General features: G+C 45.9%; 1 protein-coding gene across 1 annotated transcript in view; it reads right to left on the bottom strand.

The window, feature by feature from the left end:
* LOC122558808 (monoglyceride lipase-like) overlaps positions 1–25,246 on the bottom strand; it is a 53,342-nt gene that overhangs the window by 11,343 nt on the left and 16,753 nt on the right. Inside the window, exons 2-4 of the mRNA XM_043707590.2 lie at positions 23,501–23,637; positions 16,439–16,549; positions 9,947–10,036 (exon numbers count right to left, since the gene is read on the bottom strand). Of these exons, the coding sequence (XP_043563525.2) occupies positions 9,947–10,036; positions 16,439–16,549; positions 23,501–23,637 (338 nt within the window). The remainder of the gene's footprint in view (positions 1–9,946; positions 10,037–16,438; positions 16,550–23,500; positions 23,638–25,246) is intronic.

Genomic DNA, 25,246 nt, shown 5'->3' with positions numbered 1-25,246 from the left:
AACAGGGGTACAGGAGTACAGGTGTACAGGAGAACAGGGGTACAGGAGTACAGGTGTACAGGAATAAAGGAGTACAGGTGTACAAGTGTACAGGAGTACAAGTGTACAGGAGTAAAGGAGTACGGAAGTACAGGAGAACGGGAGTACAGGAGTATGGGAATATAGGAAATGGGAGTACAGGTGTAGAGGGACACGGGAGTTTACAGGAGTACAGGTATACAGGTGTACAGGAGTACAGAAGTAAAGGAATACAGGAGTACAGGTGTATAGGAATAAAGGAGAACAGGTTACAGGAGTACAGATATATAGGAGTACAGGGGTACAGGTGTACAAGAGTAAAGGAATACAGGGTACAGGCATATCGGAGTAAAGGAGTACAGAGTACTGGAGTACAGGTGTACAGGAGTAAAGGAGTACAGGTGTACAGGAGTACAGGTGCACAGGTATACAGGGGTACAGGTGTACAGGTGTGCAGGAGTAAAGAAATACAGGTGTACAGGTGTGCAGAAGTATAGGTGAACTGGAGTACACGTGTATAATGGATAATGTTGCCCCCCATTGTACCATCTTAGGGATAAAGGTACCAAGGAACCTCAGCCTGACCCCACCGCCACAGATACCATTGCTGCTGCTGGAACATTCTGCCTCTCCCATCTCTTCCTGTGCCTCAGGAACATGCCCAGTCAGGATCCACTCACATACTGGGCCGAAACACAACTATAGCCACCAAGAGACTGGCCGATTTATCACCAAGAGACCAGGCCGACTTATCGCCAAGAGACCCAGGCTGACTTATCGCCAAGAGATCTAAGCCGACATATCGCCGAGAGACCAGGCCGACATATCGATGAGAGACCAGGCCGACATATCGACGAGAGACCAGGCTGATATATCGACGAAAGACCAGGCCGACATATCGCCCAGAGACCAGGCCGACTTATTTATGAGAGACCAGGCTGACATATCGCTGAGATACCAGGCCAACGTATCGCCGAGAGACCAGGCCGACATATCGCCGAGAGGCCAGGCCGACATATCGCCGAGAGGCCAGGCCGACATATCACCGAGAGACCAGGCCGACATATCGCCGAGAGACCAGGGCGACATATTGCCGAGAGACCAGGCTGATATATCGCCGAGAGACCAGGTCGACGTATCGCCGAGAGACCAGGCCGACATATCACCGAGAGGCCAGGCCGACATATCGCCGAGAGACCAGGCCGACATATCACCGAGAGACCAGGCCGACATATCGCCGAGAGACCAGGCCGACATATCGCCAAGAAACCAGGCCGACATATCGCCGAGAAACCAGGGCGACATATTGCCGAGAGACCAGGCTGATATATCGCCGAGAGACCAGGTCGACGTATCGTCCAGAGACCAGGCCGACATAATGCCCGGAGACCAGGTCGACAAATCGCCGAGAGACCAGGCCAACGTATCGCCTAGAGACCAGGCTGATATATCACCAAGAAACCAGGCCGACATAACACCCAGAGACCAGGTCAACGTATCGTCTAGAGACCAGGCCAACGTATCATTGAGAGACCAGGCTGACATATTGCCTAGAGCCAGGCCGACGTAACGCCCAGAGACCAGGTTGACATATCACCAAGAGACCAGGCCGACGTAACGCCCAGAGACCAGGCTGACTTATCACCGAGAAACCAGGCTGACATATTGCTGAGAGACCAGGCCAATCCTTAGCCCACTTCCCTATCCTATCAAGATCCCTCGATAATTTTGGATAACCTTCCTCGTTATCAATGATAGCAATCTTTCACCAGTCTGTTGAAGATTAGACAAGTCATAGGGGATGGTGAAGCACAGACAGTTCACATCCATGGTGTCTGGGTGGCACTGAGATCTACGAATTCTTGTGATGAGCAAGTCCGTGAAGCCGGGTTACTAATGATTGGCACGGCATTGCCAACACAGCATGAGGTGTGCAAGACCTGCCTGGAAAATCACCAGCATTTCTGAACCTGAAGACCCTGAAGAATGAGATAAATGTCTGGCTGCTCACCCACCTGTTTCCCACAAACACTCTCGATATGCTCCTGGATTTCACATGAAAACATGTTTGACTGCATTGACGATCGGGCAGTCTGAACTATGTCTCATTGATTCACATCTCAAAACAGCACGGTAAGCAGGAAAAAAATTATTACCAAGAGCTATCTCCCAATTTTTTTAATACAAATTGGGTTACATAATGGCCTCCTTGTAACGTCCTCAAAGGTCCGTTTAACACAAAATGCGAACAGGCCCCCTCCTGCAAATCAACTTATCACCATTTCATTGAAGGCAATACTGCACCAAATTGAGGAGTACAACAAATTACAGGTTGAAAATACATTTTCATAATAAGTAGATCATTTTTAAAAATTACAGATTGGGCATTTATTGCCCAGAAGGCAGTTAAGAGGTACAGTTAGTAAGTTTGCAGATGACACCAAAATTGGAGGTGTAGTGGACAGCGAAGAGGGTTACCTCAGATTACAATAGGATCTGGACCAGATGGGCCAATGGGCTGAGAGGTGGCAGATGGAGTTTAATTCAGATAAATGCGAGGTGCTGCATTTTGGGAAAACCAATCTTAGCAGGACTTATATACTTAATGGTAAGGTCCTAGGGAGTGTTGCTGAACAAAGAGACCTTGGAGTGCAGGTTCATAGCTCCTTGAAAGTGGAGTCTCAGGTAGATAGGATAATGAAGGAGCCTTTGGTAGGCTTTCCTTTATTAGTCAGAGTATTGAGTACAGGAGTTGGGAGGTCATGTTGCAGCTGAAATAGGACGTTGGTTAGGCCACTGTTGGAATACTGCGTGCAACTCTGGTCTCCTTCCTATCGGAAAGATGTTGTGAAACTTGAAAAGTGTCAGAAAAGATTTACAAGGATGTTGCCAGGGTTGGGGGATCTGAGCTATAGGGAGAGGCTGAACAGGCTGGTGCTGTTTTCCCTGGAGCGTCGTAGACTGAGGGGTGACCTTTTTTTTTAGATTAGTTTACTTACAGTGTGGAAACAGGCCCTTCGGCCCAACAAGTCCACACCGACCCGCCAAAGCGCAACCCACCCAGACCCATTCCCCTACATTTACCCCTTCATCTAACACTACGGGCAATTCAACTTGGCCAATTCACCTGACCTGCACATATTTGGACTGTGGGAGGAAACCGGAGCACCCGGAGGACACGCAGACACAGGGAGAAAGTGCAAACTCCACACAGAGAGTCGCCTGAGGCAGGAATTGAACCCGGGTCTCTGGCGCTGTGAGGCAGCAGTGCTAACCACTGTGCCACCGTGCCGCCCACGTTAGACTATAGTAAACCTTATAGAGGTTTACGAAATTATGAGGGGCATGGATAAGATAAATAGACAAAGTCTTTTCCCTGGGGTGGGGGAGTCTAGAACTAGAGGGCATAAGTTTAGGGTGAGAGGGGAAAGATAAAAGAGACCTGAGGGGCAACTTTTTCACGCAGAGGGTGGTCCATGTATGGAATGAGCTGCCAGAGGAAGTGATGGAAGCTGGTACAATTGCAACAGTTAAGAGGCATTTGGATGGGTATATGAATAGGAAGGGTTTGGAAGGATATGGGCCGGGTGCTTCTAATAATTTGCTTCTAATAACCTGCAGACTTCTAACCAAACACTTCTGAACTGGAAGTGGCATAAACTAAACATTTTTACTGACGGAACCATGCTTTCCCTGAACTGTACTATATCCCTTTCTAGGAAAGAAACTAATTTTGCTTCTTGTCTTCATCAGATCTCCTTTGAACTAAACCTTTTAAGATCATAATCAGTAAGCTTTGCACAGTGAGGAAGGAACAATCACTTCCAGAGTGTGACACAGCCCCAGTGAGGATATAGTTCAGGGGAGATTTGGGGGCAACATGTAAATTCAATGCAGAGGGGAAAAGGTCCTGTTTCCTTGCTTTTCTTTGGCTTATAGTTTGTCAGGTTTTTGTTAACAGAATAAATTAAAGCCCAGCATCAGGGCCCAGCACAAAAGAATTATGTCATAGGCAGACCTTAAGTTCATTGGTTGGTGTTTGCTACTAATTTGAATATCTATGATAGGTTTTTTTCAGACTGAAGTTAAATAGGAGGGATATATTCACAAGCGGCAAACTAAAAGACCAGTACATTTTTTTTTTAAAATGTCAAATTAAGGACTAAGTAATTAAAACAGAAATACCAGGCCAGGTGATGTGTTGTAACTGCAGTATGTGGGAGTAGGTGGACTGCTTTGTGGTTCACAGGGACCCCACCTGTAGCAAGTGTCAGTTGCTTGAGGAACTCTGGCTCAGAATTGATGAGCTGGTGTCTGAGCTTTAAACATCAGGGAGGGGGGACAGTTACCTGGATGCTATGTTTCAGGGGGCAGTCACATTGCTTAGATTAACTACCTTGAATTCAGTCAGTAGTCAGGGACAGGAGAGTGTGATTTTGAGTGAAGCAGGTAGAGAGATCCTGAATGAACCTCAGCCCTTGAGCTGGTCTAACAGGTTTGAGATTCTTGCTCCCTGTGGGTTGAGAACAGGGGCTATGGGGAGGATGAGCAAACAGACCATAGCATCATGGTACAGGGAGCCACTCAAAATGGGGGAGTAAAGAGAAATGGAGTTAAACTGGGGATAGTAGAGTCAGGGAATAGACACTGGTCTCTGTGTCCAGGATCGAGACTGCCGAAAGCTGTGTTGTCTGCCTGGTGCCTGGGTTCAGGATACCTCATCTGGGACTTGGAGTGGGAGGGGAAAGATCCAGTTGTTATGGTCCACATAGGTATCAACAGTATAGACAGAAACAGGAAAGTGGTTCTGCTGAGGGAATATGAGCAGCTCGGGCCTAAATGAGAAAGCAGAACCAAAAAGGTAATAATCTCCCGATTATCACCACAAGCTCTTTGGCACAGGGTCAACAAGATTAAAGAAGTAAATGTGTGGCTCAGAGATTGATTTGGGATAAACGTGGTTGAATTCACGGGACATTGGCATTGGTACTGGGGAAGGAAGGAGCTGTTCCAATGGTACAGGCTCCAGCTGAATCACACTGGGACCAGACTCCTAGCGAATTGCATAACCAGGGCAGTGGATAGGACTTCAAACTAAATAGTGGAGTGATGGGTACAGTTGTATGGAAAAATTATGGAAGAAGTTAAAGGAAGGGTGCTCATCAGATGTTTTTAAAGTTTCCAGAACAAGTAATATGACAAAGAGTATGGAAAGGCTCAGGAATTTAACTTCAGGCAATTCAGATAAGGGAACAACAATGAGACGGGGGGCAGTCAACACAGGGCATAAATACTTTTAAAAATATACTTAAATACACACAGTATACAAAACAAGATAAATGAGCTTGTACACAGATTGAAACTGGTGTTTATGATGTTGTGAGTATCACAGAGGCGTGGTTGCAAGGGGCTCAGGGCTGAGAATGACATAGCCAAACGCAGACATCCTATTGAAAGGACAGGCAGATGGACAGAGGGGGTGTGACTGACTTATTAGTAAGAAATGAAATTAAATTGAGAGCAAGAAGTGATATAGAGTCAGAAGGCAAAGAATCCATGTGCGTAGAGTTGAGGAGCCATAAAGGAAACAAGACCCTGATGGGAGTTATGTACAGGCGGCCTAGCAGTAGTCAGGATGTGGGGAAAAAAAATCAGGAGATAGCAAAGTCATGTCAGAAAGGCACGATTATAATAATCATGGGGAAGTCAACATGGAGGTGGAAGGGGAAAATCAGGTATGTAGTGGATCCCAAGAAAATGAATTTGTGAACTGTCTATAAGATAGTCATTTGGAGCAGCTTGTGATAGATCCCATGAGGCAAGTCTGGATTTGGTAACATGTCATGAAGCAGACTTGTTAGGGAGCTGAAGGTGGAGGAATCGCTAGGAGGCAGTGACCATAATAGGATAGAATCCACCCTGCAGTTTGAGAGGGAGAAGCTGGAACCAGATGTAACAGTATTAAAATTAAGTAAAGGGAACTACAAAGACATAAGGAAGGGGCACACCGGAGTTGATTGGAATGGGAGCCCAGCAAGGAAGATGGTGGAGCAGTAATAGCAGGAGTTTCTGGGGGTAATTCAGGAGACACAGCAGAAACTCATTCCAAGGAAGAAGATACGTAGTAATGGAGGGATGAGGCAACCACAGCTGACAAGGGAAATCAGAGACAGCATAAAACCAAAAGAGGAAGCATACAATGTGATGAAGATGAATGAGAAGCCAGAGGATGGGAAGCCTTTAAAACCTAGCAGAGTACAAGTGAAAAAGCAATAAGGGGGCAGAAGATGAAATATGAGGGTAAGCTAGCTGGTAATATAAATGATGATTACAAGATTGTTTTTAGATATCAAGAAGGTAGGAAAGGGGCAGGAGTGGACATTGGACATAAAATGAGGCTGGAAAAGTAGAATGGGGAACAAAGACCTGGCCGAGGAACTGAATAGGTAGTTTGCATCAGTCTTCACAGTGGAAAACACCAGCAGCTGTGGAACTTGAAGAGTCAGGGAGCAGAGGTGGGTTTAGTGGCCATCACTAAGACTTTAGACAGTGATAGCTGAGGAGTTATTGGAGTTTTTGATGGTGATCTTTCAGGAATCTCTGGAGTCAGGGAGGTTCTCAGAGGACTAGAAAATGACTAAGGGAGGGATACAGAAGACAGGAAACCATAGGCCAGTTAGCCTGACCTTGGTCTTTGGTGAGGTTTTAAGAGTCCATTATTAAGGATGAAACTGCAGAGTAGTTGGAAGTGCAAGGTAAAATGGGGCTGAGTCAGCACGGTTTTGTCAAGGGGAGGTCATGCCTGACAAATCTGTTAGACTTCTTTGAGGAGGTAATGAGCAAGTTAGATACAGGAAAGACGGTGGAGGTGATCTGTTTGGATTTCCAGAAGGCCTTTGACAAGGTGCCACACAGGAGGCTACTAAATAAGAGGCCATGGTGTTAGGGGCAAGATGCTGGCATGGATAAAGGATTGGCTGACTGGCAGAAGGCAGAGAGTGGGGATAAAGGGGTCTTTTTCAGGAAGGCATCCGATGAGTAGTGGAGTTCCACAGGGGTCAATGTTGGGTCAACTGTTCATGTTATACATTAATGATCTGGACAAAGAAACTGAGAGCATTGTTGCTAAGTTTCCAAATGACACAAAGATAGGTGGAGGGACAGGTAGTGTTGAGGAAGTGGGGAGGCTGCAGAAGGACTTGGACAGGCTAGGAGAGTGGGCAAAGACGTGGCAGATGGAACACTATGCGGGAAAGCGTGAGGTTCTACACTTTGTGTATAGAATAGAGGACTATTTTCTAAATGGGGAAAGGTTTCAGAAATCTGAAGCACAAAGGCACTCGGGAATCCTAGCTTGTGATTCTCTTAAGGTGCAGGTTCAGTTGTCATTTAGGAAGAGCAATGTTGATATTCATTTCAAGAGGACTAGAATACAAGCGCAGAGGCTGTATAAGGCTGTGGTCAGATTGCATTTGGAATATTGGGAGCAGTTTTGGTCCCCATTTCTAAGGAAGGATGTGCTGACAACGGAGAGAGCCCTGAGGAGGTTTACAACGATACTCCTATAGCTGAGGACTCAGGGTCTGTACTTGATAGAGTTTAGAAGGATGAGGGGGGGATCTGATTGAAACTTATAGAATACTGAGAGGTCTGGATAGAGTGGACGTGGAGAAGATGTTTCCACCAGTAGGAGAGACTAGGAGCTGAGGGTACAGTCTCAGAATGAAGGGGTGGCCCTTTAGAATTGAGATAAGGAGGAATTTCCTCAGCCAGAGTAGGGTGATTCCATAGAACTCATTGCTGCAGAGGGCTGTGGAGGCCAAGTCATTGAGTGTATTTAAGACAGAGATAGATAGGTTTCTGATTAGTGAGGGGATCAGGTGTAAAGGGGAGAAGTCAGGTGAATGGGGTTGAGAAACATATCAGCCGTGATCAAGTGACGGAACAGTCTTGATGGGCCGAATGGCTTAAATGTGCTCCTATATTTTATAGTCTTATGGTCATGTTTGCAAAACTAAAGTCAAGCCTTGATTGTCCTGAAACAAAATAAGCCTTCAATGTTTAATCTATCATTCATAAACCACAATGCTGAATGTTTCTATAAACTCTCCCAAACGTCCCTGCTGTCTAACACATACTGGATTAGTCACTGTTTTGGAAGAACTGTCTGACTTAACTATTTTTAGAAAAGTTACCGTATATGGCACTATTTTAAAATACAAACTCTGAAGACGATATTGATGTGTATAAACCACATACCTTTCATTACATGGGGGCCATTTGAGCCGAATAGCCTGTCTCTTTAGGGCAGATTTTAAGCAATTGAAAATAATTCTCTGTTAAACTGGACAATGTTTTGACAAAAACTCCAGCAGAAGTGCCCACAAAATGAAGTATTCAACTTAAGATAAAAGACAAGCAGAATAACGGTGGAAAATCTTTGCCGAGACTGTGAAAATATGCTGTCAAGAGTGCGGTGCTGGAAAAGCACAGCAGGTCAGGCAGCATCCAAGGAGCAGAAGAGTCGACGTTTCACGCCCTTCATCAGGAATGAGGCTTGTGGGTCGGGGCTGAGAGATAAATGGGAGTGGGGTGGGGTTTGGGGAAGATAGCTCAGAAAGTGATAGGTGGATGAAGGTGAGGGAGAAGGTGATAGGTCAGAGGGATGGACGGGTCCGGAGAGGTATGCCGAGTTGGAGGCTTGGGACTGGGATAATGTGGTGTGGAGGGGAAATGAAGAAGCTGTTGAAATCCACATTTATCCCGTGTGGTTGCAGGGTCCCAAGGTGGAATATGAGGCATTCCTCCTCCAGGCATCGGGTGGTAACAGTTTGGCGGTGGAGGAGGCCCAGGACCTGCATGTCCTTAGGGCGGGGAAGTTGAAGTGTTCAGCCATGGGGCGGTGGGGTTGGTGAGTGCGGGTGTCCCAGAGATGTTCTCTGAAATGATCCGCAAGAAGGTGTCCTGTCTCCCTGCTAATGAATACCAATGTACCTAAGCTAGAGAATCAATTACGATGATTAAGTTTGTGAAGTTAGACAATTTGGAATCAAGACAAGGAGACTGAAATTAAAAAGGTCAGGACTCTTTCATTACTAATAGCTCCATCAATTGTTGCTCAGCCCTATGTGTCCTGAACTTCCTGGGCCATTTCAGGGGTTGAGATTAGAGTGGTGCTGGAAAAGCACAGCAGGTCAGGTAGCATCCGAGGAGCAGAAAAATTGACGTTTTGCGCAAATGCCCTTCATCAGGAATGAGCTTCAATGCTCCTCAGATGCTGCCTGACCTGCTGTGCTTTTCCAGCACCACTCTAATCTTGACTCTAATCTCCAGCATCTGCAGTACCTACCTCCGCCTAGTTCATTTCAGGGGTTGGTCAAGCGTCACCCACAATGCTGTGGGCCAGGAGTAACATGTAGGCCAGGCTGTATAAGGATGGAAGATTTCCCTTCCTAAAGCGCATTAGTGAACCTAAATGGGTTTTTATGAAATATGGTGATAGCTTCATGGTCACTAACACTACGACTACCTTTCAATTTATGACTCTTATGAGATAGGAATCATTCTGTCTCTAGCATTAGCCTGAGCCTTCTGGGTTACTAACTCAGTCGCACTGCCAGGACACCACCTCTCAACATTTGTGACAGCCAATATAAATGGTGGCGTAAGCTGAATGGCCTACTGCTATTTCCAAATTCACTTTAGAAGTAACTTGGCAGGTTTTGCTCAATCAAAGTGTTACTTCAACCCAAAGCATTAATTTTGGAAGAAATTGCACCTCTGCTTAATAGACCGATGGAGTAAGGGAATGAGAAGGTCAAGTGCTTTGTGCGACTGGAGAGTTAGTGAACTCACCACAATCTTCACATAAAATCCGTTAAATTCTTCATTCAACTGCGAGAAAAGAAATAAGTCACTGCAATCCCACCTCTTTTTGTGATCTTGAGAGCCAACGAGGGTCCACGTATCCCAAGGTTAGATTCGGCGTCAAGTGATACAGCACTTTGGCAAAAAACATCTGCAACAGAGACAAGAAAACAAGCCCAAGTCAACCCACAGCTTTGTTTGGATCCACAGCTTTACCCAGTTATAGGAGGGATTACTGCACATTGCGGATCAGTGGTGCTGGAAGAGCATTGTTTTTACCTGACTGCACATTGCAGCAACTACGATGAGAGATTCGATACTCTGGTGTGAAGGCTATTTTCAGAATCACGGAATTGCTACGGCACAGAAGCAGTCCAGTTGGCCCATTGTTCCTGCACTGGTTCTATTACCTCCCCATAACCTACACACCTTTTCTATCAAATTAAGCAATAAAAGCCCCTTTTGAACGTCTCAATTGAAACTGCCTCCCCCACATTTCCAGGCAGAGTATTCCACTTTTGGGCCCCATACCTCAGGAAGGATGCACTGGCTCTTGAGCGGGTCCAGAGAAGGTTCACGAGAATGGTCCCAGGATTGAAAGGCTTAACATATGAGGAATATTTGAGGACTCTGGGTCTATACTCGATGGAGTTTAGAAGGATGAGGAGGGAATCTAACTGAAACTTACAAAATACTGAAAGGCCTGGGTAGAGTGGACTTTGGGAAGATGCTTCCATTAGCAGGAGAGATTGGACCTAATGGCACAGCCTGAGAGTAAAGGGAAGACCCTTTAGAACAGAGATGAAGAGAAATCTATTCAGCCCGAGAGTGGGGAATCGATGGAATTCACTGCCACAGAAGGCTGTGGAGGCCAATCATTGAGTATATTTAAGATGGAAATAGACATGTTTTTGATCGTCAGGTGGATTAAGGGTTATGGGGAGAAAGCAGGAGAAGAGATTTGAGAAACATACCAGCCATGATTGTATGGCGGAGAAGTTTCGATGGGCCAAATGGCCTAATATCTGCTCCTAAGTCTTATGGTCTTATGGCCCAGACCCTAACTACTTGAACATAGAACATAGAATATTACAGCGCAGTACAGGCCCTTCGGCCCTCCATGTTGCACCGACCTGTCATACCAATCTGAAACCCATCTAACCTACACTATACCATGTACATCCATATGCTTGTCCAATGATGACTTAAATGTACTTAAAGTTGGCGAATCTAATACCATTGCAGGCAAAGCATTCCATACCCTTACTCCTCTCTGAGTAAAGAAACTACCATTTTTGGAAAAAGGCTTTCCCAGTCCACCCTATCTAACCCTCTGATTATCTTATATGTCTCTATTAAGTCCCCTCTCAACCTTCTTCTCTCTAATTACTTGCTGGGTGAAAACGTTCTTCCTTCCAACACCCTTGCTTCTTTTGCTGATCACTTTAAATCTACACCCTTCCATTTTTGTTCCTTTTACGAGTAAGAACAGTTTCTCCCTATCTACTCTGTCCAACCCGCTCATGATCTTCAAACCCTCTGTCCAATCTCCTCTCAGCTTCTTCTCTCCAAAGAGGTCAGTCTCAACTTCTCCAATCTATCCTTTCTCACCTGAAAGGGGTTAATGCTGATGAGTCCACCCAAGATGATTACACCATAAGGACTTGGCTAGGTAAAGGAGCTCAAAGAAGATAGATCTATTATCTTGGTCACCTCACAGTCTCAGCCGCAGCCTCTAACATACCAAGGTAACTTCTACCTAATTGTTACAGGGCAATAAATTACATTTTTTTTGAGATAAAAGCCTTTTCTTGTAAGGCAAGTAGTTTTCTGCTCCCACAGTATCTCATGCAACACAACAGCAGTGGTGGCCATCACTTCAGTTTACCACATGGTGAGGATTTATTGTATAAGCACCACTGACACCCATGGGATTCTCTACCCACTGGAATGAAAGCTCATGGATTGATCTAAGATTCCATAGCCAATTCCTGAAACAAATTTGCTTTTGGGAACTGAGGAGTCTCAGGGAAAGCAAACTCAGAGAAGGGACAAGTTAGACCATAAGACCATAAGACATAGGAGTGGAAGTAATGCCATTCGGCCCATCGAGTCCACTCCACCATTCAATCATGGCTGATGGGCATTTCAACTCCACTTACCTGCATTCTCCCCGTAGCCCTTAATTCCTTGTGACATCAAGAATTTATCAATCTCTGCCTTAAAGACATTTAGCGTCCCGGCCTCCACTGCACTCTGCGGCAATTAATTCCACATTATATTGCAGATACTTGTTTGAGATGTAAGGTCACATAAAGGGATATAAAGTAGGAGCAAAAGTGGACCATTCAGCCTCTCTAGTCTGCTCCACTGTTCAGATCATGGATGATCTGTCTGTGTTTCAAATTCAACGCTCCCATCATTCCCTGACAGCCTTTGACCTGTTGACCTTTGCCTTCAATAACCCACCATCATCACCATCTCCTGAGGCATGGAGTTGCAAAGTTGCAGAACCCTCCGAATTCTTAAACAACGCTCCCTTCAGCTGGACTCACCCACCAACAGGAAACATGGCCGCATTGTTAAGACTATTCAGTATTTTATGTTTCAACCAAGTCACCCCTCACCTTTACAGTTGTAAGGGTGAGTGGGGGCAGGTGGGGTGGGGGGGGTGGGGGGCGCGGGCTGATGTGGTGAGAAACCAGGGCAGATTGGAAAGCTGCAAAGACCATGGGTCTTATTCCGTTCCAAACAGGAATTTATATTGTGTATGAGAGGTCAGCCTGAGTGGCCTTTGATTTTCCTTCAAGGACAAATTAACTTAAGGTGAAAGAAAAGGAGAACATGTTGGAATTACCCAGCATCCTGCTCTCACTCTGAACTGGAAACTGCCCTTGACTTGTCTGCCTGTTTTTATTTTAGATTTTCAGGTCTCTCAGTATGGATTGTAATTCCCCGCTCCAGTAACCCTCTCTGGGTCCAGTACCTACAGAACTTCTGCTTATCCCTGTAGTGGCTCTGCATTGATCTTTAACCATATGCCTTTTTATCTAGTTTGGACACTCTAACGTCTGTATTTGGTGCTCAATTAGAACTCGTTCATCATTAAGCATGGGATTGATTTTTTTCTTATTTTGATTTGATTTATTATTGTCACATGTACCGAGATACAGTGAAAAGTATTTTTTTGCAAACTAACAAAACAAGTCATACCTTACATAAGTACAAAGTTAAAAATCACACAACACCAGGTTATAGTCCAACAGGTTTGTTTGGAAGCACTGGTGTTTGGAACGCCGCTCCTTCATCCACACAACCACCTGATGAAGGAGCAGCGCTCCAAAAGCTAAAGCTTCCAAATAAACCTGTCGGATTCCGGATGTAAGTTTGCTCATGGAGCTGGAAGGTTCATTTTCAGACGTCCTCAAAACTCGCTAAAACCTGTTGGACTATAACCTGGTGTTGTGTGATTTTTAACTTTGTCCACCCCAGTCCAACACTGGCACCTCCAAACCATTACATAAGTACACCAGGAGTAATAGAACCAAATGCAGAACGTAGTGTTACAGCTGTAGAGGAGGTGGAGGTAAAGCCTTTGCGTTTACAGTGTTTGTGCAGTGATATACCTGTCCTGTATTTGGCAAATTCTCTGGTTGGGCAATATCCCAAGCTGAAGGATGTGGGTTGGGAGGGACAATCTATACTTGGCCTCAGTGCTAACAGAAGTGGACTTGCTTTTCTATAGAGAAGGGGAAAGGGCAAAGCTTCAACGGCAATTGACAAAGTCCACACAGACACATTGATCCAATTGCTGCAGCTTCACGTATTTAAAGTTAGAAAGTTCAGGGCGCGAAGGGCTGGATTTCACCCTCCAAAGGAACCAACTTTCCCTGTTTTTACACTATCTGTTCAGGTAGGACCTAGGTTTCATGGCTCAGAGGTAGGGAAAGAACCCTTTTGCCCATTTGTATTAAAAGTGTGTGTGTGTTTGGGGGGGGTAAAGGTGATGAAATCACAACCCCTACTAGAGAGATGACCCGGTTCATCACGCACCAATCAGCTCTCTAAGAGATGGTGGGGAGATGGGTTTCTCAGCCTATCACAGGCCTCGACACTGGGATGAGAGACTAATCAGAGATTGGCAGCTTCTCAGTCCTAAAGGTGGCAGATCAAGCCCTACACCCCCGGCCCCCATTCCCCCTCCCTCCTCAGGGAATCCAGAAAAGATAAGTTTGGTTTTCCTTTTTTTTATGAGCTGAGCATTACAGGAACGGGGGTCAGGGGGTTGTATCAGATATAAGAGCAGATATGTCACCCTCTGGATCTCCCAGGTATGTTTCTAATTACCTCAGATTGGGGCAACTGAAGTCTCCCATCTCCACCTCAGCTCAGCTTTGTTTCCCATGACAACCACCTTTCTCACCTGCTGGGAAGTTAGGAAATCGGAAGGGTGGCAAGTCCAGGCCCAAAATGAACCATAATCGACCAATGAAAGGCATCAACTGGTGGTCCACAGATCCTTTCGCCCAGAACCTGATGGGTGAGACGGTGAGAAAAGGAGGAACTACTTGCTGGTGAGTTCCGTTTCTTGCCACCTCCAGGGAGGGGAAACCTCTGGCCTCATTCCATTTGTGGAGTTGGGGTTGGTGGCGGGGGTGCACTGGGTGAAATTAATGTTGTAACCGGGCAAGTCGCCAAGGCAATGACATCAGCAGCTCACGATTGCAGAGAGAGGTCTGAATTCCGAACTCTGGGTGGAGAGTTAGGAGTGAGGGCAGGTAGCTCTAAGACTAAGACAAGGCCCACTCTCTGGATGTTTACAATCTCTCATGCCAATAGGAAGAGGAATTTCCTCCCAGCACGCTGACCCACATTTCTCCCTCAAACATGACCCTGGCTCTAATTTATTTGACTCTTTGTGATTATTAATGAAGGCCATGGCCCTAACTAACAGATGGAAGGCATTATTGCTCACTCATGAGAGCCACTTTTTTTTTATTCATTCATGGGAGGTGGGTGTCACTGGCTAGGCCAGCATTTATTGCCCATCCCAAATTGCCCAGACGGCAGTTAAGAGTCAACCACATTGCTGTGGGTCTGGAGTCACACGTAGGCCACACCAGGTAAGGATGGCAGTTTCCTTCCCTGAAGGACATTAGGGATCCAGTTGGGTTTTTCCCAAAAATCGGCATAGGACCACTAGGCCATCACCTCCCCATAACACTGCTTGTAAGACTTACCAAATTAATTAATCATTAAATTCCCACATGAAATAATTCAAATGGACAGGCTAGCGAATCCAAGAATGGAGATCCATAATTCAAACAGCGAGAGTTCAAATCACACGGTGACAGTCTGAAAGTTGCAATTTGTATTTTCAAGGTGCAGACATCCTTGGCCAGGCTGGGGGGGATTCCCTACAGTGTGGAAACAGGCCATTTGGCCCATCAAGTCCACAGCAACCCACCCAAACCCATTTCCCTCTAACTAATGCACCTAACACTATGGGTAATTTAGCATCACCAATTCACCTGACCTGCACATCTTTACATTGTGGGAGGAAGACAGATCACCCAGAGGAGACCCACACAGGCACGGGGAGAGTGTGTGAACTCCACACAGACAGGTGCCTGAGGCTGGAATTGAACCCAGAACCCAGATCCCTGGTGCTGTGAGGTAGTAATGTTAACCACTGAGTCTCCGGGATGACCTGGGATGGTCTCTGAATGGACTGAAAAGGACACAAAGCCTTATCTGGGCTTCATCGAGATTTCGGGCAGGGGTTAAGGTAAAAAGAAAAATTGATTCCTTGCTTTCCCGATGGGCCTCTTTAATAACCAAGCAGTGGCCTTTGTAGTAGCTTGCTCTCAGAGAGCTCTGCTTTGGTCCCAGACACTTAGAATCCCTACAGTGTGGAAATAGGCCCTATGGCCCAACCAGTCCACACCCACCCTTCAAAGAGTAACCCACCCAGACCCATTCCCCTACATTTACCCCTGAGTGATGCTCCTAACCTACACACCGCTAAACACTATGGGCATTTTAGCACAGCCAATCCACCTAACCTGCACATCTTTGGACTGTGGGAGGAAACCAGAGCACCCGGAGGAACGTGCAAACTCCACACAGACAGTCACCCAAGGCTGGAATTGAACCTGGGACCCTGGTGCTGTGAGGCAACAGTGCTAACCACTGAGCCACCGTGCCACCCAGGCACCTGGCTGGCAGCTTGAATTAAATTACCATTGACTGGACTGACCCCTGGGGGAAAAGAGAGGAATTCACACCCATTCCATCTGATTCCTACATGCTCTTCGAGACCGGATCCTCCTGGATTGAATCCCACCAATAATCCAGACTTTCCTTGGAAATGGGGATTGACTGTAAGATGTAAGAGCTGAAGTAGGCCATTCAGCCCCAACAGGCCTGCTCTGCCATTCAACAACATAACAGTTAGAAGTTGGTGTAAAGAGTTTTGAGGGGGAGGGGTGGACAGTGGTGGGAAGGGGGGAGGTGGTGATAGGATGGGATTCCTTCCATATTTTTCTGTTACCCTTGCTGGTGTTGCTGACTCAGGGTTCAATATAACCAGCGGCGCGATAAAAATCACCCCAGCGATGTGCTTCTGCCTCTCGTTTGCGACAGAGATTGCGATGGTCCCGCCCTAAAATGCAAGAGGAGGCAGAATTACAACAACAACTCCATTTGGCAAAGTTACCACAGTAGCTCACTCAGTGCAGGTGCTTCCCAATGCAGTCGGAGTCCACACAACTGTGAATGTGCCCGGCTCTGGTTCCTAGCCTATACTGGGGCAACCTTCACCAAGACGGTTGGGGGGGGGCGAACGGGGTTTATTCACCTTATTGGCTGTGAAAAAGGGGCAAGAGAGCATCAGGAGCCATTTTCACACCCTGCCCAGTTACCCTCTCACCATAGCAACAACATGCATTTACTTAGCACCTTTATTGCCTTGTTTTTATGTCACTGGCTGAGCCAACATTTATTGCCTTAATTGCCCTGGTGACGGGCTGCCTTCTTGAGCTGTTGTAGTTCTTTCAGGTGTAGGGCCACTCACAATAAATGTTGGGAAGGATCTTGACCCTGAAGGAACGGCGATACATTTCCAAGCCAGGATGATGAGTGGATCGGAGGAGCAATTGTAAGAGGTGGTGGTGTTCCCATGTATCTGCTGCCCTTGTCCTTCTAGATGGGTTTGGAAGGTGCTGTTGGAGGATCTTTAGTGAATTTCTGCAGGGCATCTTGTAGATAGTAACACGCTGCTGCTACTGAGCGTCAGTGGTGGAGGGAGTGGATGTTTCTGGGTGTGATGCCAATCAGATATGCTGCTTTGCCCTGGATGGTGTCAAGCTTCTTGAGTGTTGTTATGGTAAATGTAGCAAACTGTCCCAAAACAGCTTGGTCTAATTAAACCTGGCAGGAGCATTATCAGATACAATTTGATTGATAGGTGTGTGAGGGCGCAGTATTGGATATTGGGGTTTGGGTGTCAGGGTGGGTCAGAGGGACTGTGCTGCACTGAACACAACTGGTTGATATTGCCATGGGTTGACATTCTTTCAGACTGAATGATCATTTTGGTGTTGGTAATACAGTGTGCAGATTTCTCCATTAATGGCTGTTGAGTCCTCTCTTGCATGTTGGAGATGCTCTGGTTTAGACAATCGTGCCGGAATATTCCCACTGTTTTCCCAGCCTAGCCAAAATAATGCTGGGGGGACTGAAGCCAGAGGTGCTGCCCCTGAGCCCAGCACCCACCATTTCTGTCGGTGGTTGCGGAAGGGTTTGGGATTCCAGTTGAACTTTGGACATTCCTGTTACATGGAAAGAACTATCCTTTGAAATGGCGTGGCAAACCACTCAGTTGGATAAAATTCTTACAAGGGCTCAACAAAGTAATGAAATAGGACAGACTGCATGGCATCGACTGAAACACGTGGACTGCAGCAGTTCAACAAGGCAGCTCACCTCCACTTTCTGGAGGACAACTAGGGACGGGCAATATATGCTGACCCAGCCAGTGTTTCATGAAGGTGGTTTACATAGAACATAGAACGTTACAGTGCAGTACAGGTCCTTCAGCCCTCGATGTTGCACCGACCTGTGGAACCAATCTGAAGCCCATCTAATCGACACAATTCCATTTTCATCAATATGTTTACCCAATGACCATGAAAAGCCCTTAAAGTTAGTGAGCCTATAACTGTTGCAGGCAGGCCATTCCACCTCCCTACTACTCTCTGAGTAAAGAAACTACCTCTGACATCTGTCCTATATCTATCACCCCTCAATTTAAAGCTATGTCCCCTCATGCTAGCCATCACCATCTGAGGAAAAAGGCTCTCACTGTCCACTCTATCTAACCCTCTGATTATCTTGTATGTCTCAATTTGTTATGACTCAGTGCAGTATCACCCTGGAAGTCATGCCCCCTCATTCACAGAGACGTCACAAAAGATAAAGATTTCTACATTAACTCAACATTCCTCAACTGTTAGACCCAGGTTGAAAGAAAGTTGAACAAGAATGGTGACAAGTAATTTAGCTTCTACAGGTAAACAGTTACAAACTGTTGGCTTATAAGTGCCTTTTTGTCATTCACTCATGGGGTGTGGGCTTCACTGGCTGGGTCAGCATTTATTGCCCGTCCCTAGTTGCCCTTCAGAAGGTGGGGGTGAGTTGCCTTCTTGAACCACTGCAGTCTACGTATTCAGGTGCTTAGGTCTATGCCAGGCGGTCTGTCCGGTTTCATTACTTTGTTGAGCCCTTGTAAGAATTTCATACAACTGAGTGGCTTGCCACGCCATTTCAGAAAGTAGTTGAGAACCAGCCACTTCGGTGTGGGTCTGGAATCAGATGTAGGTCAGATAAGGTGAGGATGATAGATTTCCTTGCCTGAAGGACATTAGTGAGCCAGATGGGTTTTTCTAACAATGGTTTCATGCTTTTTTGTTCAATTGAATTCAAATTCCACCATCTGCCAAGGTGGGATTTGAACCCAGGTCCTCTTTAGCTGAGTTTCTGGATTAATATTCTAGTGATTATACCACTAGCCCATCACCTCCCCATTTCTAATTACTATAATAACTAGTAATCCCCTTGTAAACGTCCGCTTACACAGACAAACAGAGAGTAAAACAGGTTATGGGCAGAGGGGAGGAACTGGAAAGGATGTTCAGTAATCATTGTTCCCAGGTTCTGTTGTTGAGATGATCCTTATGACTCATCTGCTGGCCAGCAACAGACTTCAGTCACCTTTCTCCAGATGCTGTCACAGGTTGGTAAGGCATAAAAGGTGACCAGTTCACTCATAAAAATTCTCTGAGTGGTGTTCTTTAGTTTTACAGTGGGTTTTGACTGCAGAGAACAGAGAGACTGCTCCCGTGCTGGGGAAGAACTGAACACATCTGTGTCCTTCTCACTCTCTCTTTCTCTCTCCCTCTCTCTGTAATTTGTTCCAGGCTCCAAACTGCTCAGTCACCTGAGAACAATCACACAGTTGTTGTCAGGTCTCTCTCATCAATAACTGGTTGCTAGTTGGTGATTGGTTAGCTCAGTTGCCTGAATGGCTGATTTGTGATACAGAATGATGTCAACAATTCCCATGCCAGCTGCTGTTATAGAGTCATAGAGATGTACAGGATAGAAACAGACCCTTCAGTCCAACTCGCCCATGCTAACCAGATATCCTAAATTAATCTAGTCTCATATGCCAGCATGTGACCCATATCTCTTTAAACTCTTCCTATACATATACCCATCCAGATGGCTTTCAAATGATGTAATTATACCAGCCTCCACCACTTCCTCTGGCAGCTCATTCCATACATACACCACCCTCTATGTGAAAAAACTGCCCCTTGGGTCCCTTTTAAATCTTTTCCCTCTCACCTTAAACCTATGCCCTCCAGTTTTGGACTCTAGTTCTCCTGGGAAAAGACCTTGATTCTTCACCCTATCCATGCCCCTCATGATTTTATAAGCCTCTATAAGGTCACCCCTCAGCCTCCGATGGTCCAGGGAAAACAGCCCCAGCCTATTCAGCCTCTCCCTATAGCTCAAACCCTCCAACCCTGGCAACATCCTTATAGATCTTTTCTGAACTCTTTCAAGTTTCACAACATCCTTCAGATAGACCAGAATTGAACCAAAAGTTACTGTGAAGGACTCTCCTTCTCAATCTTTCCCCTCACCTGGAGGTGTGGTGACCCTCAGGTTAAACCTCCACTAGTCATCTCTCTCTCGAATGAGAGAGCAGCACTATGGCCTGGCAAGACTATAGTGACCTTATTTTACTTACTAACCCACAGACCAATTAACTACTTGGTCTTCTTAACTTCTGTGGTTCAACCTTCAATTACTATTGGGTGGCTCAGTGGTCAGCACTGCTGCCTCACAGCACCAGGGTCCCAGATTTGATTCCAGCCTCGGGTGCTCTAGTTTCCTCCCATGGTCCAAAGATGTGCAGGTTAGATGAATTGGCCATGCTAAATTACCCATAATGTCCAGGGATGTGTAAGTGAGGTGCATTAGACTGGGAAATGTAGGTCTGGGTGGGTTACTCTATGGAGGGTCGGTGTGGACTTGTTGGGCCTAATAGCCTATTTCCACACTATAGGGATTTTATTATCTACTCTCTGTCCAAGCTGTTGTTTACGATATACTTGCTATAGACATCATCTTACTTGTTTTTCAAAACTGCAGCTCCCTTTCAAACACATTGAGTTTAAAACGGCTCTTTCTCAGTTCACAATTTTTAAAAACACCAAAAAAAATACATTGAGACAATTCTTAGCTTCTCATGGAGAGCTTCCTCCAATCTGATTGGATTTTCACCAGGCTGGAGTGGAGTGGGAATTCAATGTCCTTCATGAGAGGTCCAATGTCCGTTGGGTGTGTTGGAAGTAGACAGGAAATTGTATAAAAAGTGGATTAGCTCACTTGGATTATCAGGAAGTTGTCAAGGAATATAAATACCATGTCATGTAAAAAATGTCTGCTGTGTTAAAAGGTAGTCCTTGCTGTTTTGTTCCATTTGTTGACATCAGCCTGAGGGTTAGTGTTATCGGATTACAGTGATTTCACAACCTTTCATTTTCACAGTAAAATGTCTGTCAGTTCACAGCTTTATTAAGTTGCTTATAAAGTCTTTGAAATGAGACGATGAATACAAATCAGGAGAGGCAATGGCCTAGTGGTATGATTGCTGGATTATTAATCCAGAGACCCAGATAACATTCTGTAAACCCAGGTTCAAATCCTGCCATGGCAGATGGTGGAATTTGAATTCAATAAATATCTGGAATTAAGAGTCTAATGATGATGAGTGATTGTTAGGAAAATCCATCTGGTTCACTAATGTCCTTTAGGGAAGGAAATGCCATCCTTACCTAGTCTGGCCTACATGTGACTCCAGACCCACAGCAATGTGGTTGACTCTTAACTGCCCTCTGGGGCAATTAGGGATGGGTAATAAATGCTGGCCTAGACAGCAATGCCCTCATCCTCTGCAAGAATAAAAACGAAGTGCCTGTTTTTTTTAATGAGATTAGAGGAAGCTAAAGGTAGTAAATGAGTTTTTGTCAATGAGAATTTTTTTTAAATAGTGGATTCATCAACAGACACAAGAACACTATTTAATCTCAGCATGAGCCCTGGGACCTCCCCATGTTGGGTATTGAGATGGTGAACTCCTGTAAGCGGGCACAGGGCCTGTTAGGTAGACATGGAGGCAGTCTGTGGGTAAGGCTCGCCTCAGTACGATGGCACTTTGTCACAGCTGTGAAATGAAAAGATTAAAGTGTAAGAACAGAGTGCACCCCTCAACTCCCATGCGCCTGCCACACTCCCTCCCGCTGCACTCACTCCCCATGCCCCATCCACATTCGCAGTCTGTTGTACAAGGGTTTAAGAGTCTGAAAGAGTTAATACTGAGGATGGGTTTCAGCACCACCAACTTTGGCAATGTCATATGTATCAATGGGCAGTACAGCCTAAAACCAGCTCTTGTGCTCAACACGAAAGTGTTTATGACAAGTTAGTGACTAGTTACGGGTTACGTTGACCTGAAATGCGCTCCAGAGAGTTTGATCAGGTTCAGGCATGACTTGCTCTCCTGAAGTCCTAAGCAGTTTTTCTCATGAACACATATGGTATGGTCACAGTGGGCAGTGCATTAAGTACTTTTCATGATTAACCCTTTCAGATCCTTACACCTTTACACAGCACAATCTTGCTCCAATGTCACGTGAACCCTCAATGCTAACCTATATCTCTTTACTTACTTCCATTCCCGTTTACAGCTCCAATACTCAGTGAACACCAATTCATACCAACCAATACCCCTCTCCCCCCATCCAGACTCTTCTCCCGCCATCATCCCTCGACCTTTGCTCCGCATGCTGTTGGGAGAAAGTGAGGACTGCAGATGCTGGAGATCAAAATCGAGAGTGTGGCACTGGAAAAGCACATCAGGTCAGGCAGCATCCGAGAAGCAGGAGAATCGACGTTTCGGGCATGAGCCCTTCATCAGGGAGGGCGTGAAAGGCTAATGCCCAAAACATTGACTCTCCTGCTCTTCAGATGCTGTCTGGCCTGCTGTGCTCCTCATCCAGGATGTTGCCTGGGCTGGATGGTTTCAGTTATGAAGAGAGATTGGACAGACTGGGCTTGTTTCCCTTGGAGCAGAGGAGACTTATGCAGGACTAAACTGAGATGTAAAGGTAGTTACACAGGAGGCTGGAAGAACGCAGCAAGCCAGACAGTGGAGAAGTCAACATTTCGGGCATATCCCTTCTGGGTAGAGATAGGAGGGAACTTTTCCCTTTTGTTATTCATTCACAGGATGTGGGCGACACTGGCTGAGCCAGCATTGACTGCCCAGAGGGTGGCGAAGAATCAACCATTTGCTGTGTGTTTCGAGTCACATGTAGGCCAGACCAGGTAAGGATGGTAGATTTCCTTCCCTAAAGGACATCATTAGACTCTTAGTTCGAGATTTTACTAAGTTCAAATTCTACCATTTGCCGTGGCAGGATTTGAACCCAGGTACCCAGGACATTACCTGGGTCTGCAGAGTAACAAGCCCAGCAATAATACCGTCACCTTCCCTGATGGAGGGATGAATGAGCAGGGATCGAGGATTAAGGGTAAGGGGCATTGGAATGGTGGGACAGGCAGAGACCTTCATCACCTTGAAGGAGGATTTAGATGTGCACTTAAAATGCCAAGTCTATGGGCCAAGTGCTGGGAAATGAGATTAGTGTTGCTCGGTGGTTATTTCTGACCAGGTCAGAGGTCCCATGACACCAGGTTATAGTCCAACAGGTTCACTTGAAATCACAAGCTTTTGAAGCACTGCTCCTTCATCAGGTGAAGTGAAAATAAACCTGTTGGATTATAACCTAGCATCGTGTGACTTCTGACTTTGTCCATCCCAGTCCAACACCGGCACCTCCACATCACAATTTTGACCAGCACGGACTGAATGGGCCGAAGGGCCTTTCCGTGTGCTGTAGGTCTCTGGGACTCCACCCCACATGTTGAATTTGTGCTTCTGATTGCTGAGTCTGAATTGTTTGTTATTCTGTTCACTCACCATGGCGTGTGCAAAAATGAAGACCTTTAGGTTCGGGAAACGGTTCGTCATCATGTCGAAGTGCTGCAGGGAGTCCCGGATGTAGTCTCTGAAACTGGACACATACATGCGCCTGCCTTCACTCTGCCCATGGCCAACTGTGCAAGGTTGGGGGGCGGGGGGGGGGGGGGGGGGTGGTGGAAGCAAAGACAACGGCTTATAGGAAAGGTACAAATGAATGGGGTGCTCCAACTAACCCTCAGTGAGGTGTTACAGACCAGGAGGGTACACAGTTCACTCTTGTTTGGGCGGGTAGTCTCGGAGGGAGGCAGCAGAGGCCACCTGGGTGATCCTTCAGACTCCAAGGTAACCAGATTGGTCTGTGGATCAATAATCTGCTATCGCTACACCTCCAGCTCCCTCCCAGCCGGTCCCTCACAACCACTGAATGTGAAGATACTGGAAAAATTAACATGTGCCTATGCAACGGTTCAGCATGATCCTAAAATAAACATTCACAAAACACTTCACGTTGTGTCTAATTACTTCAATCAAGCAACACTCAGGAAGAAAGATTTGTAAATTTAATACAGCACTTCCAGTACGAAGTTCAAGAGTTCCAATGGAGTGCAGTGGTTCAAGAAGGTAGCTCACTACTGCCTCCTCAAGGGCAATTAGGGAATGGGAGACCAGGAAGGCTGCATTCTTTCAATAAATTAAAACAAAAGCATTGTCACCTCAGGAATGTACGAGCCTACTTGATACCCATTCATTTCTGTAGCGCCTTTCTCAGCCCCCGTTCATCCCAAAATGTTCCAAAATCATTAAAGGGAGATCACTCTCGTCACAGAGGAAATACAGCAACCACATCAGGCACAGGAAGCTCCCACAAACGGTAACATGATAATGACCAGGCTACCCATTTTGGTGCAAAAAGACCAGTTCTGAAGAAGGGTCACTGAACTTGAAACACCAACTCTGTTTCTCTCTCTCTCTCTCTCTCTCTCTCTCCACAGATGCTGCCAGACTTGCTGAGTTTCTCCAGCAATTCTTTATTGTCTTGCTTTGGATTTCCAGCATCTGCAATCCTTTGTTTTATATGAATCTGTTTTTGGTGAAGTTGGTTAGAGTGATAAATATTAGTGCCATAACATTAAGGAGTGCTTCTCTGTCCCTTACACCCAGCTCCCAGGTCAGGCTACAGCAGACGCACTTTGTTGGTCATATCCCAGGGGACGTCATGTGAAAAATCACAAATGAGGCCATTCAGCCCATCGATCCATCATTCAATAAGTTCATGGCTGATCTGACTGCAAACACAAATCCACATTAACTCCTCTCTTAGACAACCTTTCACACCCCTCACTTAACAAGAATCTATCCAAATATCCAACACTTCTTTAAAAATATTCAAAAGCTCTGTTTCCATCACACATGACCCTCTGATGGAAAAACATTCACTTTATGTCTGTTTAAAGATACTTTCCGTATCAACTTGTTCAGATATGTTATTACACACCTCTGGAGCAGGTTGGACTTGAACTTAGACTTGAATCGAACAGTGTGGTGCTGGAAAAGCACAGTAGGTCAGGCAGCAACTGAGGAGCAGGAGAGTGGGCGTTTCAGGCATAAGCTCTTCATCAGGAAGGACTTATGCCTGAAATGCTGATTTTCCTGCTCCTCGGATACTGCCTGACCTGCTGTGTTTCTCCAGCACCACACTTTTCAACTCTGATCGCCAGCACCTGCAGACCTCACTTTTTCCTT

Source organism: Chiloscyllium plagiosum, unplaced genomic scaffold (genome assembly GCF_037043375.1).
Source record: "Chiloscyllium plagiosum isolate Xiang-an unplaced genomic scaffold, Cpla_swu_hap1 HiC_scaffold_14, whole genome shotgun sequence".
Lineage (NCBI taxonomy): Eukaryota > Metazoa > Chordata > Chondrichthyes > Orectolobiformes > Hemiscylliidae > Chiloscyllium > Chiloscyllium plagiosum.
This window is presented reverse-complemented; position numbering and strand designations above follow the sequence as displayed.